The following is a 22,673-nucleotide window of genomic DNA, read 5'->3' on the forward strand; positions in this document are numbered from 1 at the left end:
AGGAAATGGAGCCAAAGCAGTCACGTCCCCAATAAATTTAATGAGACTTTTATGCCAGGTCCATATCTAGCAGTTCTCAAGTAGAAGTGGTCAGTAGGTGGAAGATGCCTGGATGTATGTTACAGAGAGAGAAATGATGTTACCCTTCAGTTATATGACAGAAAATGATGTGTATCTGCCAGCCTCAAACTGTACTAGGAAGCAGCTATCACTGTATCACTGATACAGAAGACTTGTGGCAAATGTATTTGCAAGGAGAAAAAACAGGCCGAGTCATTAAAGATGTCAATGTTCTGTATTTGTTAGATCCAGGAGTGAAGCACAAGCCATGAATCCTTTAGCAGGCATGTAAGATGCACACATGCTGACACTGTCATGCCAGCCACTACCACAGGTTTTCTACTTCAAATTATAGATAGTACCAATTATAAAAATATTTAACTTCAGCAGTCATTAACATAATTTGCATCACAGCCAAGGAAGCATTGAGTTGCGTGAGGCTTTCTCCCGTCAGTGTCACAAGTACAAAAGCCCCAATGAGGCAAATCTGAGTTGAAGAATACATAAATGGAGCATCACCATTCAGTGCTAGAAAAAGAAGGAAAAAAAAAAAAAACAAAAAAAAAAAACTCCTGACCCACTGCGGGACCACAGTGAAACACAAATCATCAGATTCTTTCTGGCTTTGAGGTAAAAGTCTTTGTCCCCTGCTGCCTCCAAATCCTAGTGCACGTCAAATTTTGCTTTGCTGTTTTTTGTTTCCTCTGAGATGAGCAGATTACTGCTTATTCAGTGGGGATAATACAAGATACTAATGAGAGTTTTGGAATAAGAAAACTGTGGGTACTGTCGAACTTGCAGAAAGGGCAGAGCAGTTTAAAACAGCTGTGCTCACCGTCTATGCCAGTTCCATTATGCTCTAGTGGTTTAAATAGATGGGCTTGTGCGTGTATTTGACATTATCCTTTAGTATAGGGTGTCCAACTGGCATGGGAATTTTGCACCATTTAGGGCCCCTCTTCCAGATGGGCTTTGCAGATCTGACAGACCAGCGGGTCAGATACCTATCAAAACAAAACATAGACACATTTCAGTTTCACAGAATCACAGAAGTAATTAGCTTGAGACTAATTACTGAAAAGGTTTTGACTTAAGCAGAATAGACACCCTAGCTTTTGCCTCCCCACATGGCGTGTTTCTGAAAGGAGGCAATGACCATGGACAAAGTTCCCTCAGTTCAGATTTTTTTTTTTTTTTCATTCTGGAACATCTAAGCTGCACCTCTTTATTGAACCCACTAGCACCTGCCATGAGATCCAGTATTGGAACAAATGAGGGAGCAGTCTCTGGGCTGCTGGCAAGTTGTCCATCTGTAGCTAAACTGGAATGCTGAATCCCTTCATTGCATCTAACTCCAAGTCTGAATCCATCCAACATCCATAGTCTTGGGAGGTGTCATTTCAACAGCTGGCCTGAATAAAGTCAGTCAGTTACAAAGGCCAGGCTCAGTATAAAATAACCTCTAGAAAGGGATTCATTTACTTTCAGTGGCTAAGCAGATTTTTCTTCTGCATGAGACAGATTTCTGGCCTAGTCATATATTTTCATATGCCCAAATCTGATTTATTATTTCAGAATTTTTACTATTCCATTTTCAGAATTTTCTATTTTATTTATTTATTTATTTATTTTATTTATTTATTTATTCTACATTTTCTATTTTCAGAATTTTTACTATTCCAGCTTGCTTGTGCAGGAAGGCACAACATGTAAATGTACGAGGTACTCAAACAGAATGAGCACAACTGCAAATTCCTGTGAAGAGCAATGTCTGGCAAATAGCCTTTATTTTTCACCATCTGAAGTTTTAGGCTTGGCTTTGCAAACAGGCAGGGGATCTCAGATACAGAATCAGTTACTGGAAATCTTACCATCTGGCTGGGTGGCCTGGAGTTTTGTTAGGCTTTAAATCTTTTGCTACCAGTACACAGAGAATAGAGGCCCTTAGAGAAAGAGAAGTCTCTTCAGACAATAAAGATCCAAAGTAAAAACCCTCGCATAATCTGCACAAACGATACTTCAACAAAGTAGAATTTGGATCAGACTGATAAACTTTGTCCAGCGATGTTTGCATGCCTGTGTTGAGTAATCCCATAGTCTTAATGTAACCTCAATCTGTCATGCTCTCCCCACAGAGCTGTGTTACCTTTTATTTGCATCATACAAACTCAAGATATTAATAACTTTGGACAGAGACCATGTAATGCATTGTTCAAGGGAAGCTGATGCATGATTGAGGTCTGCAGAGAAGCTCACGATGCCAGGCAGCCACAATCTGCATAACAGTAGCATATTTTCCTAACGCTTTTCTTCATCAGCTATCTTGAACAATACAAATTGAAAAATGAACCACACTTGTAGGTTCCTGCCACTGAAATTAAGACACTTATATTTTGCACACAGATTGTAGCTTTTGCTTTGAGGAGTTGATAGTCATGACAGACTATCAAGACTGGCTAGAACCAACAGCAGGAGAGAGATGGGAGAGAGAATGGAACAAGATCTATCATTTACGTGCATTAAATTAGTGCCTTTTGACCTTTACTGTCATGATAGTGCATTAGTGGAATCCCTTACATATCAGGAAGTAAGAGAGTCTCCAGCCTCTTAAGTTCAAATACAAAGGGAGTTCAGAGATACCAAAAGCAGTTCTTTAGTTTGGAGTCTGGCAAAAAACCAAAGAAAGGCAGCCTCCCTTGGGAGATGTTCAGGGGTCTTTGGCATAGGCCCTTTGTTTTACATTTCCCTTGCAGTAGGTGGAAGTCTGTAGTGAAAGTTTTGATATTGCAAGATTAGAGTGAAGGAGGACAAAAATCCCAAACTGTTTTAATGGATCAGTGTGCCAAGTGCAGTTCTGGTCATGCGACCAAACGCTTACGGGAAAGTGCTCCTGTGATAATAAATGATCTCACTGCGAGAGAAGTGAATGTGTGAATGTGAGATACACATCAATGCTGTGTGCAGGTTTAGAGAGACAGTGGCTTTTTAAGAAACCCCTGTTTCTGTGTGGGGGCTGGAAGCGCACACCCGAATTCTGCATAGGAAGGAGGATTTAGTAATGGCCTGATTTTAAAGCTTTTGTTATTTCTCTTTTGAGCAGGTCTAATCCAGCCCTCTGGTCCAGGCTTTTGGCCTCCTTTGGGGACTGCAGGCTGGGGCTTTTCATTGTTAGCTGAAACAGACATTTGGATGCTTTCCCTTCCTGAAGCACATTTGCCTTTAGCTCTTTTAATACTTGCTTTGTCCCAACCTCAAACTTGTCTTATTTTGTTTGCTGCCCCCCTCCTTTTTTTTTTAACCTTGATTCAGCAATGGCAAAAGCCTGATGCCTGGGAGCAGTCAGTCTACAAAGTTCCTTTTCCTTTTGGACTAACCTCAGTTCCTACTGTTTCACAAAACATTTTTTTTTCTTCTTGAGAGTAAAAACAATCCACAAAACTCACATACAAAAACTTCAAAACATGTTGCCTAATGTAAGACTTCTCTGAAAACTCTGCTGTCCACGTAAGGTTGTGTTTTGCAAATTCGTTACACTCTTTTCTAGCCAAGTCACCCAACTATGCATTGCATCCAGCCACCTAGCTTGTCTTGCGGATTTTTTACAAGGCCCTACAAGCACACACTGGCAGATGGTCTGAATTTTCTCAAACAGCTGAGGGCTGTCAGGACAGAGCTTCCACATGGATCCCAAATGCACCCGGTCTGCAGTCTCATAACCTGTTATCTCAGCACACAGAGCCCTCCTTCTAGAAAAAAAAGGTCAGAAGTGCTACATCTTGGGGAGCAACAACTTACCTGGGGGACATGCTTGCCCTGTCAAGTACAGTAAGATCCCAGGCAACAACCAGAATCCCTAGGCTCCAGCTGCACACTTGAGAAGTCTGATTAAGGCCTATGCAGATAGTCCTGTAGTCTCCATCACCAGCATGTGTGATGGTGCAAAGAGGTAATAAGCAAAGCTACTTCCAATCCTGATGGGAAATGGCAAAACATAAAATGCGTGGAACAGCTGCAGTTGTCACCTGCAATCACTGTAATCACCTAAAATCTCTGTGGTAAATTGGAGGTCAGGTTCCAGGGATTTATCCAGTAAAGCACTTTCCACTGCTTCTCAGCAGCTAGAGACTGCTGCTTAACACCTAGGAAGAGGCACAGGGCTTCCACATACTGGAGTAAGGGAAAGGACTCACACATGGGGCAGCTGCATCCTGCGTGCAGCCCAGGCAGAGGCCATGTTAGTGCAGTCTGAGACCAAACTTTTGAACCCTTGCTGAACTTTTTCAATCTGGCTCATTTGGATTAAAAGCAAAAGACAGAACTACAGACTGTGCAGGAAGCACTCGATCAAAGTGTTGGCAACACTGTCTCCTCCCTGCCACATCCCTTCCCAGGATGCCTCTTGGCTTTGCTCACCTGCAGCCTCTCTGGTTCTTTGCTTTTCAATTCACATGCTATGCACAGCACAGTTTTCATGCAGATGAGAAAAACCACATGCTACTGGAGTGAAACACTGATAGCAGTGAAACCAGTTTCTGCTCCAGGGTCCACAGAGCCTGAGAACTTTATAATTCATGAGGAATTCGAATGGAACCTGCCTCCTTGCTAACACATGGCAACTTCTTCAGTTCAGGAGATGGAGGAGGGAATAACTTGGATATTACCTGTGCCAATTTCTGTTCTGCCAGGAAGAAAATGATAACAAAGTAGAAGTTGAGCACTCACAATCATGTACTCTATAATTTACAGCACCTCTTGCTGACAGAGCCTAGGCTCAGGGAGTCTGTGACATCCCTCACTCCTTTTGATTTAATCAATATTTTGGACCTACCAAAACAAAACAAGTGCTATATTCACATTAAAGGAGCCTCCAGATGCTGGTCTGAACTCAGTGGCTGTTCCAGACAAAGAATTAGTCCACACTATCCATTCAACAGCTTTCATGCTGGAGAAAAGATTGTTGAGCTATTCAGGTTTCCAGTCCTGAAAGCAAAGAGAGAAGTCTGATCTGCAGCTGTGCTTGACAGCTTCCCAAACGGTCCTGGTGTGTGGTGGCCTGCACCACATGACTCTGGAATCTGAGAACAGTCTGTCACTCTGCACAGTGCTGGTGAAATCCCTGAAAACTTCCTCAGCCTTACAGGCTAGTGAAAATATTTTATTGCTGCAGCACTTAACTGGAATATGCCGGGCAGGAGTACAAACAGAGGCAAAATTAAGAAATAACATCAGGAAGTTTTGAAAGGGAAAAGTCAGGCTGAGGATGAGGGAACAATCCTTGGCCGCATGACAAATCTGCTTGTGGAATCGTCCCTCAGAAACAGGGACGATCTAGCCCAGGCCAAACACAAGGAAGTGAACCACAGGGAGTAATTCTGCATTGACAGGGAATAAACCTGAATGGTTTTCCATGTCCAAGTTCTGCAGACAGATTTATGGAAGAGAGGGGGAAGGAAAGTAGACAAAATAGCTTGAAGAGTATGTGGGTACTCTGATGGCTATATTTCTGCAAAAGAGCCCAAAGCCAGTAAAGCAACTAACAGATAGCATTCACAAGCTATAACTGGCAAAAACAAATCAGTCATAAAGCAAAAAGGCAAAGAACTAAAGCCCAAGAAATGAGAAATACTGTGGTAGGTGTCACCTGGGCAGTGTCTAGACTACAGTAGGGAGATCAGACCAGGGAGCTGTGGACTGCTCCCCTGTTTATTTCTGACCACAAGCTATTCTCACACATTTCCTACCTTCCCCATGACCTGAGCTTGGCTCAACTGACATTTCACTTTCATATTGTACCTTCTTCTGCAGTTCTCAAACTCCTTTTCCATGTTACACTGTCTCCTAAAGAGATGACTGCATACTGTACTGGAAAGCTGCATGACCAAGAACAAGTCAGGATCTGCACGCCACTATTTACCAATACAAAGCTAGGAAATTCTTACCTGTCTGCAGGGAAATCTGGGTGTATAGGAAAAGGTGTCCAAAGTTCATACAATGGAAACAATACAACCACTTCAGAAAGCAGAGCAGGAATTCCACTTTTTGGAAAACAACATTGAGTAATCATCATAAAAGCATCTTCTGGAGAGGCAGAGCAGTCATGGGGATTCTGGGTGATATAGCCACCTTTGTTTCACTAGATCAACTCCAGGGCAGCACCCCAATGCTAGTTAAAATAAGACAGTTTGCTGATAGTTCCAGGTGGTGGCATGTTACTTTTTAATCTCAGCTAGGTGATAACCACTGCATGCCAGATAGCTTGTATTGGAAGCAGGTTTGCTTCAGACAGAGTGAACGTGACACAGACCAAATGTCCTGGCCAAGAGAGTCACAAGTGAAGCCAAGGGAAAACTGGGGAGCAGCTTCCCTGGTGCTCCCAAAGCATTAACACAGCTCCTCAGCACTTCCTTATGTACTTCCTTAGCACCTTTGTCCAGGCATACCACTGATCTGCATGTCAAGAGCAAAGAACAGAAATTCTTAAGAATCTCTCTCTTAAGAGCTCTCTCTCTTAAGAATCTCACTTGAGAGAGAGATTCTTAAGAACAAAGATGACCTGTTGGGTAATTTGTGCTGTTGGCTGTTACATTATGGAGAAAGTCCTGAGCTGGGTAGCACCTCACTTCAGTGGAAAGACAAAGCAGAAGTCTTTCACCAGGCTGGTTTATTCCTCCTTCACTAACAGATGAAGCTGCTCTGAGCAATACTGATGTAACCTTGCAATAAGATGGGCCAGAGCGAGCATCAACTAGAACTTTGCAGGAATGGAGACACAAAAGGAATTGCCCTCAATCTGACAGGCTTCTGTCAGCCAGGGGTTGATCCTCTGAATCCATAGTGTCTACATCCAGACACTGTATGTAGAGCTCAGGTCTACACTGTAGACGAGGTGCTAAGCTCTGACTCCTGCTTCAAGTTACACTCCCCCCAAAGAATCTCCTTCGCTCTTTGGTGGTGTTAGTGAAATCTGTCCCTAAGATTATCTTAGACTCCCATCTCGGCTCTGTCACTCTAGCAGCTGAAGGTGTAGTCTAATATCAAGAGCCTTACTATTGGCAAAATATTCTTCAGCTCCTTTGAAAGATTTTCTGCCCCAGATAATAGGAACTCTCACAGAAAAAATGTGGGGTGACATCCAGAACAGACTGTAACTTCTCCGAAGTCCCTCCATTAAAAATGTGAAAGATCTGTAAATTCAGAGCAAAGGGTTAGACAACAGACTGTTTATCTCTCAGTACTGGGGAACAACGAGAGGAATTTCAGGGCAGAAGGGGTGAGACATGCTGTCCTTCAGCAGGGCAAAACTCTTACTGTCACAGTCTGAAACACACTATTCTTTTCATCTTGCACCAGACTTCCTACTTTCAGACACTATAACAGGAACCATGTGTCTTCTATATGCAAAGCTCTCTTCCATGTGCAATGCAAGCCCTGATGGCAAGAGAATGAAGGCAGATGAGCAAGTGGGAGAGACAGCAGGAATTAAGCATATTGGATGGGGAATGGCCTAAATTTTCAATGTACTGGATGCTACTAGCCACCTGTGAGAATTATCCATCTAAGTTTGTAGCCTTGATACCAATTTGTTTCCACTTCTCTTCACTGGCCTGTTACCTCATGACTACTTTCTTTAGGTCAAGAAGGGTCAGACTCCTAAAGAGTCCAGCAATTGATGCCTCTTTTACTAGTGCAAGCACCACACGGAGTAACGGGCAAGCTACTGTCCAGCTTTTCTGGTTCTTTCACGGACCAGGTTAAAAACCCCTCAGGCAGCCAGTGGCAAGTCAATAGCTCCAACATGCTACAGCAGGGGTTTTTTGGAGGTGGAGGAAGGCAGGGGTGGAGGAGAATATATTTCAACCCCACATGCACAATAAATCAACTGGTGGAGCAAGGAAAAAGCCATGATTGCAGGCAGAGCTGGAGAGCACAAGGGCTGGTAAAATTGATGCTAAGGAATGTAACACATGTTAATGAGTTCCTTCCTTGGAACGACTTGAACCACTGGCCCAAAAAGTGTGCTCTCATGTAACCACATATTATAGGGCACCTGAGTGACTCCCCATTTGTGTTCCCAATACTACAGCAGCAGTGCTAAAAGACATTATCATCTCTCATTTAAGCAGAGCTAAAGAGGACTAAAGGAGCCAATACAGTCATCCCAAGGAGAGCCGAAGCTCAGGGATTTGGAAAATACATCACTTAACTCTGCTATATAGTCCTTGCTGTGATAGGCTCCTTGCAGAGCCTTTGATGCCTTCATGTACTGGCACTTAGAAACCCAGTAGAAAAAAATGCAACAAAAGGACATGCTCAGTTAGGTTAGAAGTCCTGCTATTATACCAGAGAGGCTTTGAGGAGGTCCTGGTCAAGTTCTTACAGCACTGTAAAAGGTAGCTTGTTCCACTCAATCCAATGAATCAAATCAATGTCCCAGCCCAATTCTGCCCCTGCCTCCCGTGCTAACTCACTGTTGCCTTTGGCAGCACCATAGACTGAGTGCTTCCCAAATCAGTATGGACTTACAGAAGGCTTTAGAAACAAGTAACAGAGGCAAAGAGAAGGTAAACATGGACAAGTCATTTATGCGGGAATTTTGTGGTAAGAGTTCTGGTTTCATTCCTCAGATAAGTCCTGGTTGAGTGTCTTCAGCACATGGAGACACTTCAGTCCTGTGAGGACCACTTTGTCCCATGAGGCTGGAGGAAGGAAGCAAGGAAGGAGCACAGGAGCGTTCCTGAAGTATCTATGCACTCCCTCCTGGCTTCAGGACTCACTCAAGCAATTCTTTCCCCACCACCAACAAAACTTTCAGTCTGATTTCTTGATCCCGTTCCTTGTCTCTGTTCAGATCTTTTTCTCAATTCTGCCCCCATCTTAGTTGTTATGTTCCCTTGCTAGGAGGAAAAAAAAAATAAAGAAAAACAAGGGTGGTGTGGGGAGGAACCAGAAGTGCACTAGGGAGGACTCTGATACTTATCTCTGTACTTTCCTTTAGAAGTACAGCACATCTACTTGTATGTAGAATGTATCTGGAAGTATCTGTCCTCTGTTCTCACATGGAACAATTTATAGAAGTCAGGGCATTAGATCTGGAGTCCTGGTGTGATTCCAGCAAGATACAGGATTTGCCATTTCCTGTCCCAACCTGCTCTGCTAAGTTGCTATGTGAATGCTTACTAGATACTGTGCTCCACCCCACAGCTGCTATATAGACTTAGTGACTAAAGAATCCCAAAGATACAGGACTGCAAAGGTTTTCGGAGCTGAAATACCTGATGGCTGCAGGGCTGCATCAAAAGCAGAGTTCTCTACCTTGATCCTCACTGACACCCAGTGCGCAGCCTGCCAGCATCTTGGGGACATTTCCAAGAGATTCTCTCAAATCTCAACTGCAGCGAGTCAGAGGGGAAAGGCAGGGGGCCCTCGGGCTGCCACGAGCCCTGCTGCCGGAGCTCGCCCAGCAGCAGGCCCGTGGCCTCCGGTAACCCCGGGCAAGGTTCGTAAACTGCTCTGACATCCCCAGGGCAACGGAGTGCGAGGTCGTAAACAGGGATTAGCACCTCCTGGGGCGCCCCCAGCGCAGGCGGCCACAGGAGGCTTTCAGCTGCCCACCACAGGCCGGGGCCACCCAGCCCCCTGGGGGGAAGAGAGCTCCTCGCACAGGAAGGGCAGGCTCAGGGTGAATTACTAACTGCAGTCCAGATGGGAAGCGGGCTTGTGACAGGCTCTTTGTGGCTGCTCGTCCCCCAGTTCAGAGCTGGCACTTGTCCTGGGCACCCTTCTGGGATGCCTGCTGTGGAGGGGGTTAGACACTATCACTGGGGCACCCTTCTGTGACAGCCCTACCAGTGATGAGGAGGCCAGTGCAGCTGAGGAAGAGTGGGCGTAAGCTAACACATGTGGCAGTTTTAGCTCTCTGTGGATGCATGAGATGCGGTTTGTCTTTGAAATGCTGACAAGAGAACTTAGGGGCAGACAGTCCTTCTACGCGTACTCTTTATGGGCCCTGTTGCCTGAGGCTTGCTCTACCCAGTTACAAGGAACTGTTTTTCCTCTTCCAAACTAATCCTGAAGAAAAGGTAGGTTGAAAAACAAGACTATTCACCTGTTGAACTTGGGTTTCTTGGGAACATGTCCTTCAGGAAGCTGAGGCCTGTGGTTTGGCAACAAACCTGAGACAGAAAAAGAAAGGCATGAGAAGGTTTTGCAATGCCTCCTTGCCTTCTCAGCACGCACAAACTACGTTACACGTTCATCTCATAAACCAAGCAGCTCAGACCCCCACTGGGGCAGCACAGTAGAAACTCACGTGCCGTAGAAGTGGTATTCTTTCTTTAGACAGTGGTTAACCTACACCCCAGTCAGAGAGAAGCTAGGAATTCTGCTAAATATACTGTGTTTGAGAAGTAATACGAAACCAAAGGCACAACCACTCAGGCTCACTGAACAGGCTTTTAAAGAGCACATAGGGCATTAGTGTCTAGTCAGATTCCATATCCAGGATGAAAATACGATTACTAAAATTCTCAGTCCATTTAACTTGGATTCAATTCAGATACCAGATCAGTATGATATGCAGACTAGGTCAGCCTGGGACGCATGGCCAGGATAAAGCAAAGAGATCGTCATATGGCATAGGGTAGACAGGTACATGTTATTAATGAGGTAGAAGGTCAAGCTTGTGCTAAAGCAAGTCATTTCAGAAGCTGATACTTAATCATTAGTTATTACAAACTGAGCCACTTCCCACATGTTTCTGCAACAGTATGCTTTTCTGCAGGGATAAATGTCTGCTTCTAGAGCAGACGACAAGACACGGAAAGGAGAACAATATTCTCTGAAAGAGGATAGTCCCTGATCCCCTTTCCTGTCCCAACACTTGGTGCATAATGAGTTTGCTGAGCGACTGGACAATGAAATCTCACTTACATTGCTGGGGTGGGAGACCCTCTCAAAGGGTTCTGTTGGTACCCTCCAGTACAGAGTCTGTCTGAGGAAGAGGCTAGGTACCTGCTCGGTGAGCCATCTGCACACAGACTGCAATCTTCTTGTGCTCCTCCAGACAGAGGCCTGTAATCTTCCGTGGCAGCATTCCTCCATCAGAACGGATGAACTGACTCAATAGCAAGACGTCCTGAGGGATCAAGAGAAGGGCAAACCCATCAGTGCTACAGTTGCTTTAACTGCTGTGATTCTTAGGTGTTGTGCTGACCCTCAAGCTGTGTACAGAGCTCAAAACAAAGCAAAACAAAACAATAATCATCCCTTCCTACGCCTTTTGGCTGCAGCTTGACAACAAGTGGCTTTTGCTTGCCGTCACTCTGCCTGACAGCTTAGTTCAGTTAGGTCACTCAGATGGTCTGAGTCTTCCCCTGACTTCACTAGTATAAACACATTATGTCAGCTGCAAGCTCTGCTACTTCACTGTCCCTTGCTCCAAGATTCTATCTAAGATAATGTATCCTAGGTACTCAGGCACAGTTACACAAGACCTACAGATGGACAGTGTTTATGTAACTTGAAATGCCATCACAGCTGCTATCCTAAAGGTCTCAGATATGTTAGATCACCTCTGGTCCTTTCCTTGTTCCCTCAGAGCAGGATTGTTCCCTGCTATCTATTCTTTAGTCTTTCATCCAGTTTCATATGGTGGAACTTCACTTACGTCTCTGGAGGGGTAAAGAGCAGAGAAATGCTCCAAGATACCATAGGAGGAAGCTTTTCATAAGGAAAGAAATGCACTGTGATATGAAAGACCTAATAAAATAAATTATTGTCTTCAGTCCGTTGATTGTGTGTGCATTAGGTGGGGCTGCTAAAGCCATGCTGGATGGAAGGTGCAAGCAGAGCATGCCGAGCGTTCGGCTGGGATTCAAGGATCATAGATTACGCTGCTGTTGACCTTTCAGATTAAGAGCTCTAGAAGTATAAAGCTTTCTTAATAAAAACAAAATCTAAGGGATCCTTAAGATCAGATAATATCAAAGGGCAGTACAACAAATTTTTAAACATAGTGTAACAGCTGCTAGAGAGGGTACCAGTAACCGCACAGTAAAACAGCCCAACATTCAGATATGTGCTCTCCATTTCCACACATGGCACAGCTGCTGATGCACCCCTCAGGCCAATATAGGCAGGCCCCCTTGATATGCTGACATCAGCATAAGTTGGCCCAAAGGGCCTCTGGAGACACCATGCTTGTTTTTCCCCCCATCTGTTGACAGACTTGTTGCTGGTTGAAAGTTTTATTTCTCTGCTGCTGTTGTAAATATTTTCATAGTTGGTGTAGCTGGATCACGCAGAAACGGCTCAAGGCTGGAAGGGACCTGCCTGCAGGCACCCCCACAGCATGAGAGAATTCAAGACAGGTACATCAGTTCTTAATAACCCCCTGGTCTGGGGCAACATGGGAGAACAAAGAGTACTTGGTGGCTTTTCACAATGGGTGAACCTGACTGTGCCTGTTGCTTGCAAACCTGCTCCCATCCCCTATCTATTCTCTTTCACACGGAGGTCCCTGGAGCATGCCTAGCTTCATTTACTGCCCTTGTAAAGGCAAACAATCGCAATTCGATATCAAATGAACATCCAGAAAAAACAGCTATCTAGAATTTATACATTCATCCCTATAGCACAAGACAAGCTCAGCTCTGAAGTGGACCACAGGAATTCAGCATGGCTTTCTGATAATGACTGATTCTGACAGATGCTGTCATACAAGTGCTATAGCCAGAATTTAGAGGGTTTTTTCCAAACCCACCCTCACTAGTATCATCACCACATGTAATTTTCCTCTTCCCTTATCTGGCTTCCTTTCTACCTCTGCTTGTCCAACATTAACGTGTTCTGGCTGATTTTCAGATCCAGCTCCTTTGAAAACACAATAGATCAGGCAACTTCTTGCTGATATGAAATGCCTGATCAACCACCACATAGAGTGATTTTGTATCCAAAGAACAAGAATAGCACAGTTGGGCAACTAGCAGTGAACTCCTGTAAGGCTATCTATGGGTAAAAGGGAAGTGAAACGTCCTCAGCCCAGTTAACATGTGGCTTTGCCAATGAGGACAGTAACCAGGGGAGCAGTTAGAGGCAGCTGTGTTGGTGGAAACTGGACCGAGGCCAGCCACGTGGGCCCAGGGCACTGACTTTCGGCCGCTCCTGAAATGCACTGGATTAGACCCAAGAAACAGAGCAAGTCTCAGTGCCATGTTTTTCCATCTTTAGCCATCCCATTCTCCAGATCAACAGCTCAATTTGCCATTTAGCACAAACATCTCACTTCACTAAGTGAGAAAGGGCTGTTCAGTTCCAAGTGCCTAGAAGGAGAAAAACTTTCTAGACTTTTCTATTAGCCTGCTGTATTCCTCTGTGGGGAAGAGGAAAGAGGGAGCTGATGGCAAGTTTGAGGCTGTTCCAGTCTTTACAGCCATGAAAGCCTAAGTAGGCCACAGGCTCCTGTGGAGGGCTTAGGATATGTGGTTCAAGTGCTTTCTCATATTACCACCACATCTCATGGAGTCACAGGGTTGCTATCAAGTGTTTCCATGCAAAGGGGGAAGGTGGGAAGTAAAGGGAGATATTCTTTTTCTCCCTCTGAAAAAAAAATCCCCCCCCTCCAAAACAGGAAAATCTATTCTCTATTATCATCTCTGACCACCAGCTCACCAGCTGACCAACTTATCTTGTGTGACAGTCATTTCTTAACTGAGTCATCTATGTCACAGCTGCTGCAGTTCCAAATTAACGCTTATGCTGTTTGGCCTAAAATACTGCACACAAGATGGAAGGTTTGTCCGTTTCTGAAGATCCCCACAGTTAACATGCCAGGTGCCTCTCCCAGAATACTCGCACACATGCATCTTACCACAGGGAGAAGGCAGATAGGTACAGCCAACGGGGGCAGCTGTGGAGGGAAGTGAACAAGTATGTAGAATAATGAGAGAGAGAAAAAAAAATAAGGTCTGGCAAGTTCACAGGGTGCCGTCATGTTCCATGAAATTCACATTTTGTGCTAATGGACAGCCAAGCCTATAACCACGGATTTGCTTTAATCACTGGACAGCTCCCAAGAGGCTGGACGCAGATTCCCACCCCTGTAATCTGCAGCATTTGATGAAAACAACTTGGATTGAATTAATTTAGGGCTAATAGGCAAAACTTGCAGTTTGGTTTCCCCTATTTACTGCCAAAGAAAGATGACATATTTACTGCCCACTCAGACTAATGATGTTTGAAGTGGATAAGGGGGAAAAAGGAAAAACAAGTTTAGCCTTCACCTCTAAAAGGGCTGAATAAACCAGATAAACCAAACACTATGTGCAGCACATTCTTGTGAATGGATGGCAACTGAAATGCAGACACATAGTATCTGCAGTCAACTTGAAACCCAAGATCCTTGACTGGTTATATGTCTTCCATTAAAACCATTATTTACTCCAAGAAAGAAGTATCCTGTCTGTGTAACCAAACTAATACTGGTCTGTACCAGACAAGTCTGTCAGGCATTATTTCAGGCTATGTAAGAATCTGCTTTTTTCCTCCTCCCTTACTCCTGGGAGCTGTACACCAGTCTCTAGGCATTTCGTAACAGGACTGCAGGTTCTAATCCAGTTGCATCCTGACAATGACCATCTTTTTAAATCTCCAATGGATACTACATGGCTATGAAAAATCAACTGAGGTCTCAGTTTCAGTGGACAGACATACCCAAGCCATAAACAATGGCAATTTGTACCATGAGCTTCTTTATTTTGAGCCTCAGTAGAGACTAAAGACTGAACTGGCAATGACAACTGCTGCCCTCCACACCAGATCTGAGGCAGACTGGAATGGTGACCTGCTAGTGCTCACAATGCCTGTTCAGTTGATTAATAACTTGGGAGACATTGGTTCCCCGGTTCTCTGACAGCTAAAGTAACTCATTATGCACCTACTTTAGACTGTGCTAGTTGTATATCACAAAAGGAAAGTCCTATGAGGTCATATTACCCAGCTCCCTCAGGGCCTAATTCAACACTTCCCTTTTCATGGTGCTTTTTTCTGTCCAATTGTAAGCATCCCAAGCAAAAAAAAGCTCACACTTTGCTCTCTATGCAACTATCTGATCTCAGATTATCAAATGGAATCTCAAAGGAACTACCATGACCCATTTATTCTAATCGCTTATCAAATAGATTATGCTGTATGAATGAGGATATATCCTTAAGAAAAAATAGCTGTTCTCAATTTAAAGACCTTTAGGCCAATTACAACCACTGGTGAGTAAATTGTGTTACTGTTTAATTACTGACAGAGTTAAATGTTTGCACTTTACTATTTGAGCATATCAAGATTCTGGTACTCATCGCTGCTGCAGAAAAGAAAACTGTAGAGATGTTTTTTGTGCAGAGAAGGGGAGAATTTTATTCACTAACATTTCAAAGCCTGAAAATGCAGGACTGGAACAAAGTACTCACACACATAAGAGACTTATTCAAGTAGAGGAAGCAAGCTGCTCCAGCAACGAAGTTTCCCCTAATTCCCATCAGCCTCAGGGAGCAATGCTTCTAAATACTGAGGTAGGAATCTTCTATAGTTTTGATTTACCAGTTCACGCTGCTCTCTTTAGCTTTTTGTCCAGGTTGTCCTCTGCTCTGCCGCAAGACTAGCAGATATGTACATAATCAAGACGTATATACATTCAAAACCGACACAACAGCCAGGAAGGACACACTCCTAGCTTGTCTCTCAAGAACAGAACTTGTAAGGAATTATTTCAACTCAACAATGATTCTCAAGATTCTGGCTGAAGGCTCTTAGTGTTTAGTTTTCTCTTGCTTCCCTAATGAGCTGTAGGAATCAGGATCTAAAAACCAAACTGAACTTCATGATGGAAGAAAATGCATAATCTTAGTTCACTGTCAAACACACCTGAGGCTCAAGCTTCGCATTCTCTGTGAGGACCAACAGCCCACTTCTAACCCTGGAACTTGGGCTCTAACACAATGTATTTGCCTAGAAACACTTCTTTTATTCTCAACAGCCCTGTTACGCCTATCTGCAGCAGAGTCCTCTACCACAAACAGCAATAGAACGTGAGACTTGATATTAAATTCCAAAATGCAATCCAATCCTGTTGCTCAGTTCATCCTTGGGCATCAGTTTATAGATTCTCTGGGATTAACATACAACTCATGCAATGCTTGCTGGAAATCTGTGGAGAGCTAGCTGGTTTAATGGTGCTGTTGACTCCTTGCATTTAAAAGTCACATGAAACTAAATTAACCTTAGAAAAGTATTTTCCAGTGTAAATGACTAATGTTTTGATCACTGCCAAGTTCAACTATCATAAGAGAGGAAAAAATCTCTTGCAAGATGTCCCTGCATTCAAATATGGGCAGCACAAAACAAATTTGAATATGGTTTTGTAGTACTTTACTTACCTTAATGGTATTTGCCATTTATTCTGATTTATTATCCTGTGCAAATTCAGTGTATTTTTAGCTTTCCCACTTTGTTGTGAAAACCAGAGCAGGGAACACCAAACACTGTCCACCACTAACTTTTTCATAGTTCAATATTGTATCCAGCCTTAGTTTGAATCACTGACAACACTCACATCCTAGACAACTTCACTTCTTCCACACAGGCTTTGAAAGAAACCGATCTGATACTTAATTTAGATCTCATATCTATTGTTTCATTGCCTGGAGTAATTTTAAATATTTTGTCTGGCACTAGTTTCATACTCATGTTCTTTGTAACTCATGAGTCATAAGTAATCCTATCCAGCAGGTGATTTGTGGTTACTCCTGTTCGGTACCATTAACTAAGAAATTTCCACATTTAATTTACCAAGTAGTAATCATCCAAATCACTCTGTTTCCTCTCTCAACTGTTCAGTATTTCACTTGATAATTTCAAAACACTTGGTAATTCCTTAAAATTTTTTTCAGGCTGTAAAAAAAATCCTGCAAGTGAAGTAATATATTTGTTAAGTTAATTTCCTTAAGGTTCTGAGGACTATAAACAGTCCAGGCCTACTGGTCTGTACCTAATTCAATACTTAAGTTATTTCTGTACCTGTTTTTTCTCTTGTTTTGCAGTAGTCATTTCCAATATTGCTGTTACTACCTAATTATTCAAACATAACTTTTCTCTCTTTTGTATGTGTGTTAGGACTGCATGTGAACAGCTTAGTCACTCTGCAGCCAACCTGGCTTTTGGTCTGCCTCTCCTCTCATTAGTGGACTGACTTTCTCACAAGTATTTCTTTTCCTCCAGATGTATTTGTATCTGTATCCCCCTAATCCTACTGGCATTAACTTATTCTGCATTTTTTTTTGCCTTATCTTAGTAACAGCATGTTCCTGTCTGGTTTTCTTCCTTTCCACTTCCAGTACTGTGTTTTCAGCTTGCAAGGGGAGCACTTAGTCCTTTTTTAAACTCTGTGTTTGAATGACCTCTTGTAAAGCTACATTCTACATCTTCTATCTCTATCTCCTTATTCAAAAGTGCTCTTGACTGTTGTGCCTTTGTTTTAATGCATTAAAGGATTTCCCTGACATCTTCCACATTTAGTGTTAACAATCGTCTTGTTAGTTAATAAACTTCTCATTAGTAATTCCTACAAAATGCTTCAATTAAATCAAATTGCTGAGGGCAATGAAAACATATTGCTGAAAGGGATGCAAACACGTATGGTCTCCTTCGTATCCATCAAAAGCTTTAGAAGGGATGTAAAACAGTTACTGCCTTAGCAGACAACGATCCTATGAGAAGCTGCAGTGCTTCAAGACATGCAACGGACCTAGTCAGGTCTTTTGGCCTCTCTGGAGTTAGAAGAGGCTTGAATCAGTTGACTAAATGTTGTTTTCCAACTGGAAACTGCTAGAACTGAAGGGCAGCTGAGCACACTGGAGATATACGGCCTCCTCAGATCAGACGTTCAGGTAGAAGGGACAAAACTGCAAGCCTCCTATTTGATATGAGCTCCTCCTCCTTTCTCTCTAAAGGGATCATTCCAGGAAAAATTCTAGAAAAGACTCTGGAGAGAACATTGTAATTTCCAGAATAAACCAAAGGAGTCTGAATGCCATCTATCAAACTGAACAGTTACTATGTAGGAAGCTCTTCTTACATCCAAGAGAAATGGAGATGGAGTTAACTACCTTTACTACTCTTAGCAAAAAAATAAAGTGGCAGGTTGCACAATACAAAGATCTGACAGTAATATTTAACTAGTTACGGGGATGGAGAAACTGTCTGTCATCACACTTACCACATAATTGTACTTATGCTTCAGGTTCCAGCGACAGATGGGACACTGGCCAGAGGGGTTAGGAGGAGTTGGCACCTCAGCATCCTCTATAATTCTCCCTTCAATCTGAGAAACAATTCAGAGGATAAAATGATCAGCAAAGATTTCACAGTTTAGACCTCTGCGTGCACCTGTGACTTGAGGAATATTTTTCACCAAGTCCAGAACATATTGATCAGTATTGCACAGATGTTAAGGGGACAGTATCTGCATCGTACAGCTCACGCAAATACACACAGATCAAGCTCTTTGGATATATACAGACTATGGTTAAAATAAATGAATTCAAAGGGCAAAGAAGACCCATTTGTTAAGTTTCTGTATATATTTCTTCAAATCTAATCTAGTTCACAATTAATGTGAAGCACATACAACTTTTGCCTGAATTCCATTTATTACAGTCGTCATTCTGACCATGTCTTGAAAGTGTAGCAAAACTTTAGCCAAAAGCCTTAAAAGTGTGCTAAGAATATGAGAATGTCACTGAGTAGCAGATGCATGCTGTAGGCTTTCTAGATTATAAAATACCAATAGGGAAAAATCTGACCAAAAGTCAAATTGAAGAAAGGCATGTTAGAAGGTGTTTGTAGGGACTTCATTTTAACACACCAATATTTTATCCAGTTTAATTCTCTAGAAAATTCCTTTGCTTTTAGGAGATTATTTTACGATCATTTCTGTATAACTACAAAGTGGTGACATCTAACATTCACTTTTCTTAAAAGTAACATGCAAAGAAATCTAGAAGGTTTGTGTGGGAAGAACTTGAGAGATTTGTTTTCTAAAAGTAGAAGTGTTAAGAATATCAAGTATATATATGTATGTGCATGTCTTTTTCAGAAAACTTATGAATAGAAGCAAGAACTCTCTCAACTTACAGCTTAATAGAGAGAAAAGAATCAAACTCAACCAGTTTTTCTCCAGAATATTTTGGGATTTTCAAATGGTCAAATTAAGATTAAGAAATAGATTTTGAACACCAATTGTCAGCCTCACATAATGCAAGAAAGCTCTTGAGAGGCAGGAAAATAGAGGTATAGAACGGAATGTGGAAGCACTATGCCAAAGATCTGCCATTATGCCAGGGTTTTGCAAGAGGCAAAGATTTTTAAAATTCTAGCACAGACCCAGCTAAATCTAGATTAATAGATTTGTTCTGAGCAGTAAAGAGCTTAAAAGAAATCCTAGATATCTGACAGAAATCTCCCACACTGGAGGAATGCTTTGTTACTTTTAAGAAAAAAGTCTAACTGATTTGGACTGAACTGTTACCTTTTGCACCTGAAAACCTGGGAAGGGAGAAGTGTGCATAGGACAGTGACATCCAGCTGAGCTGTCCAAACTGTTTTATACTGTGGATCTGCCTCTTCTTTATTTATTGATGGCAAGATGGAAGCTTATTTGTAGCTGAAGCAGCTCAGTATGTCAAAAAAGGGGAAAAAAAGAAAAAAAAAGAAAGAATACTGTCAACTTAAGTAAGCCTTCTTCTCTCCTACCTCCTGTGGGCTAGCCAGTTTCCCTCCCCTCTCCCCCTCCCCCCCAAAAAAAGTAACTATAAAATACAAGTTAGTATCTAATTTTTATTCATGAGTGAAGTTACTTTCTTGGAAGTCAGTGTATGGGGTTCCCTCAGGTCTGCCAGTCTGGCTTGACACTATACTTTGAGTGCAACTGCATTTTGGGAATGAATAAAGATTCAATACATATGTCAGTATCAACTTTTCCTGAGATAAATTTCAGAGTACAGTTTTTGGTAATTATTTCCCAACTACTGAGGACTGTCATATTTTAAGTCACTCTTTTTTTTTTCTTCTATTAGAGAACTAAGAGGAAACCTACAGGAAAATAAGGTCTCCACATTCTCAGTATGCTGATGAAATCCAGATTTCCCTGAGATTCATTCATCTGGTTCATGTCAAACACTTCCTTCAACACTGATAAAAGCAAGAGCACATAGGATGATCACAATTCAGAAAAGTCTGTTTTAATGTTGGTAGGATAAGTGGAGTGACCAGAAGATATGCTGAGAAACATACCAGCCCTTTAGTTCATCAGTTCACACTGTTTGTTCAAGGTTTTCTGATCTAGGGCCACTGATGCATCCTAGATCGATGCTAGGATATTATACAGTAGAAATATCCAAATCTCCCCGCCCTATTTCTACAACAGACTAAGGAGCTGAGAATTATTTTTCTAAAGGGTTCAGCTACTGCAATGTATACCTTTGTTACTTCATGCCTACCTTTAATGCACTGGGTCTTTGAGATTATAATTTATATCCCTTTTGAAACACAAACTGAGTGCAAAGTACAGCAATTCACTACAACCATCCCTCTTCCCATACTGCCTGTTTTACTATTTACAAGAAGACACTTCTAGCAAAAAAAATTATACTTTGTTAGGTTTAGCTAAAACAATTTTTATGCTGTAAGCTCTTTTCTAGGTATCTGGAAAAAGATTAGTAGTTACGCACTTGAGCGGAAAGAAATGACTTACCATTTTATGTACCATCACTTCTTAAACTTACTTTTATTGAGAACCCAGAGGTCTTCCTAGTTTCAGGGGTATATTTTAGGTATATCATATAAAATATAAGTAACCTGCTCTATTCAGGTTTTAAACAAGACAGTGTTCACTAATCTAAACATGGACAAGAAGGAAACTTTCAATGGCATACACAATCAGGTTTTGTCTGTTTCATTAGCATGCAGAAACCCTATCCCTTCTTTATCATTTACTTACAGATTATCATTTAATGTAGTGCTTTCTAGATAGTTTCAAATACTTCTTTCTCCACTCACCCCCTTGGTGTTTACACACTTCAAAATATCTGCATTGCTCATTTCTAACCAAAATGTAGATAGCTCAGTATCAGTATTTGTAATGTGAACAGAATAATTCAATCTTGTCATTCCCCCAATAACTTCTATGCTTCTTCCAAAAACTACAAGTCTTTTGAAAAAGTCCTACAGATCAGGTAGGTGTTAATGAAATAAAATTCTAATTCTACTGCTCTGGTTGTTTTATTTCTTGTCTTAAACTGTAGCAAAGATGATGCTCTTCTTTATCGGTTACTTCAGAAATTCTGGTTTATCTTCTGAGGTAGTTTTCTTCTAGGATTTAGGGCCTTGCTTTGTGGATACCTTTTCACTGAAGAAGAAATATACTACTGAATATGCTATGTATACTACTGAATACATTATAAAATGCAAGCTTTGTATTACCTGCAGTTAGAAAGGCACAGATGCAATTCAGTTTGATTAGCAAATATAACACACATTAAAACAACAACAAAAAAAGCAAGTGAGGTGTGTGGGGTGCAGAGAACAACCCTGAAACAGCACATGCTTTTGCCACCCCAGGACAGAAGTGAAATGACAAAATTAGCAGGCAGACTTCCTTTGTACCTGTGCACACTAGTTAAAGGAGTGGCAACGGGCATTGTCTCAACCCTGTAAGAAGCGAGTGCACCTGAAGAACCACCACTTGTATTTCAGCTACAGAACACCTCCAGCCAGGGCTACCAATTTTACCAACCGCGCAGCAACGCGGCAGGTTTCGCAAGCACACGGGGTCCCGACAGGAGCTTTGGCTCATCTGATCCTGTCACCAGAAACCGAGTGGGGGGTGATCGACGCACTTCACAGCCTAACTATCTACCTGGGCATCTGCAGGTGTAACAGGTTTTACGTTTGTTTTGCTTTCACCCCGTACAACTTGGTCCTGTTTGTCCTGCCCCTTCAGGAACAAACCCGGAGGCCTATATCTTTCCAAATGAGGAAAAAGCCACAGCACAGATAGCTACTGGGGAAGGGCAGACTTACTGTGGTCGTGTTGCCTTCAGTCACTTCCACGACTGCAATAAAAAAAAAAAAGGAAAATAAGATTCAGCCTGCGAAAAACGAGCCTTTATTTGGAGGAAAAGGGGAGAAAAAAGTACATTTGGAACCCAAACGCCTCCCCCAACGACCTCTCCCGCCGGCAAGGGGGCGCGGCGCCAGCCGGCACCTCCACGGCCCCGGGGCCGCCCCGCGCCCAGCGATCAGCCCCCCCCGGCCGGACTCACCCTCGCGGAGGGCCCGGGCCGGCGGCGAGAGCCAGCCCCTCCCGACGAGACCGGCGAACAACCGCCCCACCGCCCCGCGCACCAGGCTGCGCGACGCCATCTTGGCGGCGGCACAACGTCACATCCGCCTCCGGCGCTGCGCCGGAGGGACCCCCTCCCTCCCACCCCCCGGCGCCATTTTGCTCCGCGGTTTTTACTTTGGGAGCCGGCGGCTGAGGGGGCGTGAGGAGGGAGGGTGGTTTTTGG

General features: G+C 42.9%; 1 protein-coding gene across 2 annotated transcripts; it reads right to left on the minus strand.

The window, feature by feature from the left end:
- Window positions 1-276: 276 nt before the first annotated feature.
- Window positions 277-22,536, minus strand: MRPS18A (mitochondrial ribosomal protein S18A). Of its 2 annotated transcripts, none has more exons than XM_085320213.1 (6): window positions 22,428-22,536; window positions 22,186-22,217; window positions 18,323-18,427; window positions 11,071-11,194; window positions 10,166-10,232; window positions 277-1,064 (listed from the first exon to the last, which is right to left on the minus strand). In XM_085320213.1, exons 1-6 carry the CDS (start codon window positions 22,525-22,527, stop codon window positions 920-922), a joined length of 573 nt encoding a protein of 190 aa, XP_085176339.1. In that variant the 5' UTR covers window positions 22,528-22,536; the 3' UTR covers window positions 277-919. The 2 variants fall into 2 exon arrangements, with proteins under 2 accessions (XP_085176339.1, XP_085176347.1); XM_085320221.1 differs by lacking the exon at window positions 22,428-22,536 and adding an exon at window positions 19,634-19,777.
- Window positions 22,537-22,673: the final 137 nt, after the last annotated feature.

The sequence above is a fragment of the Rhea americana genome, unplaced genomic scaffold, assembly GCF_003343005.1.
Source record: "Rhea americana isolate MKP2758 unplaced genomic scaffold, rheAme1 scaffold_119, whole genome shotgun sequence".
Lineage (NCBI taxonomy): Eukaryota > Metazoa > Chordata > Aves > Rheiformes > Rheidae > Rhea > Rhea americana.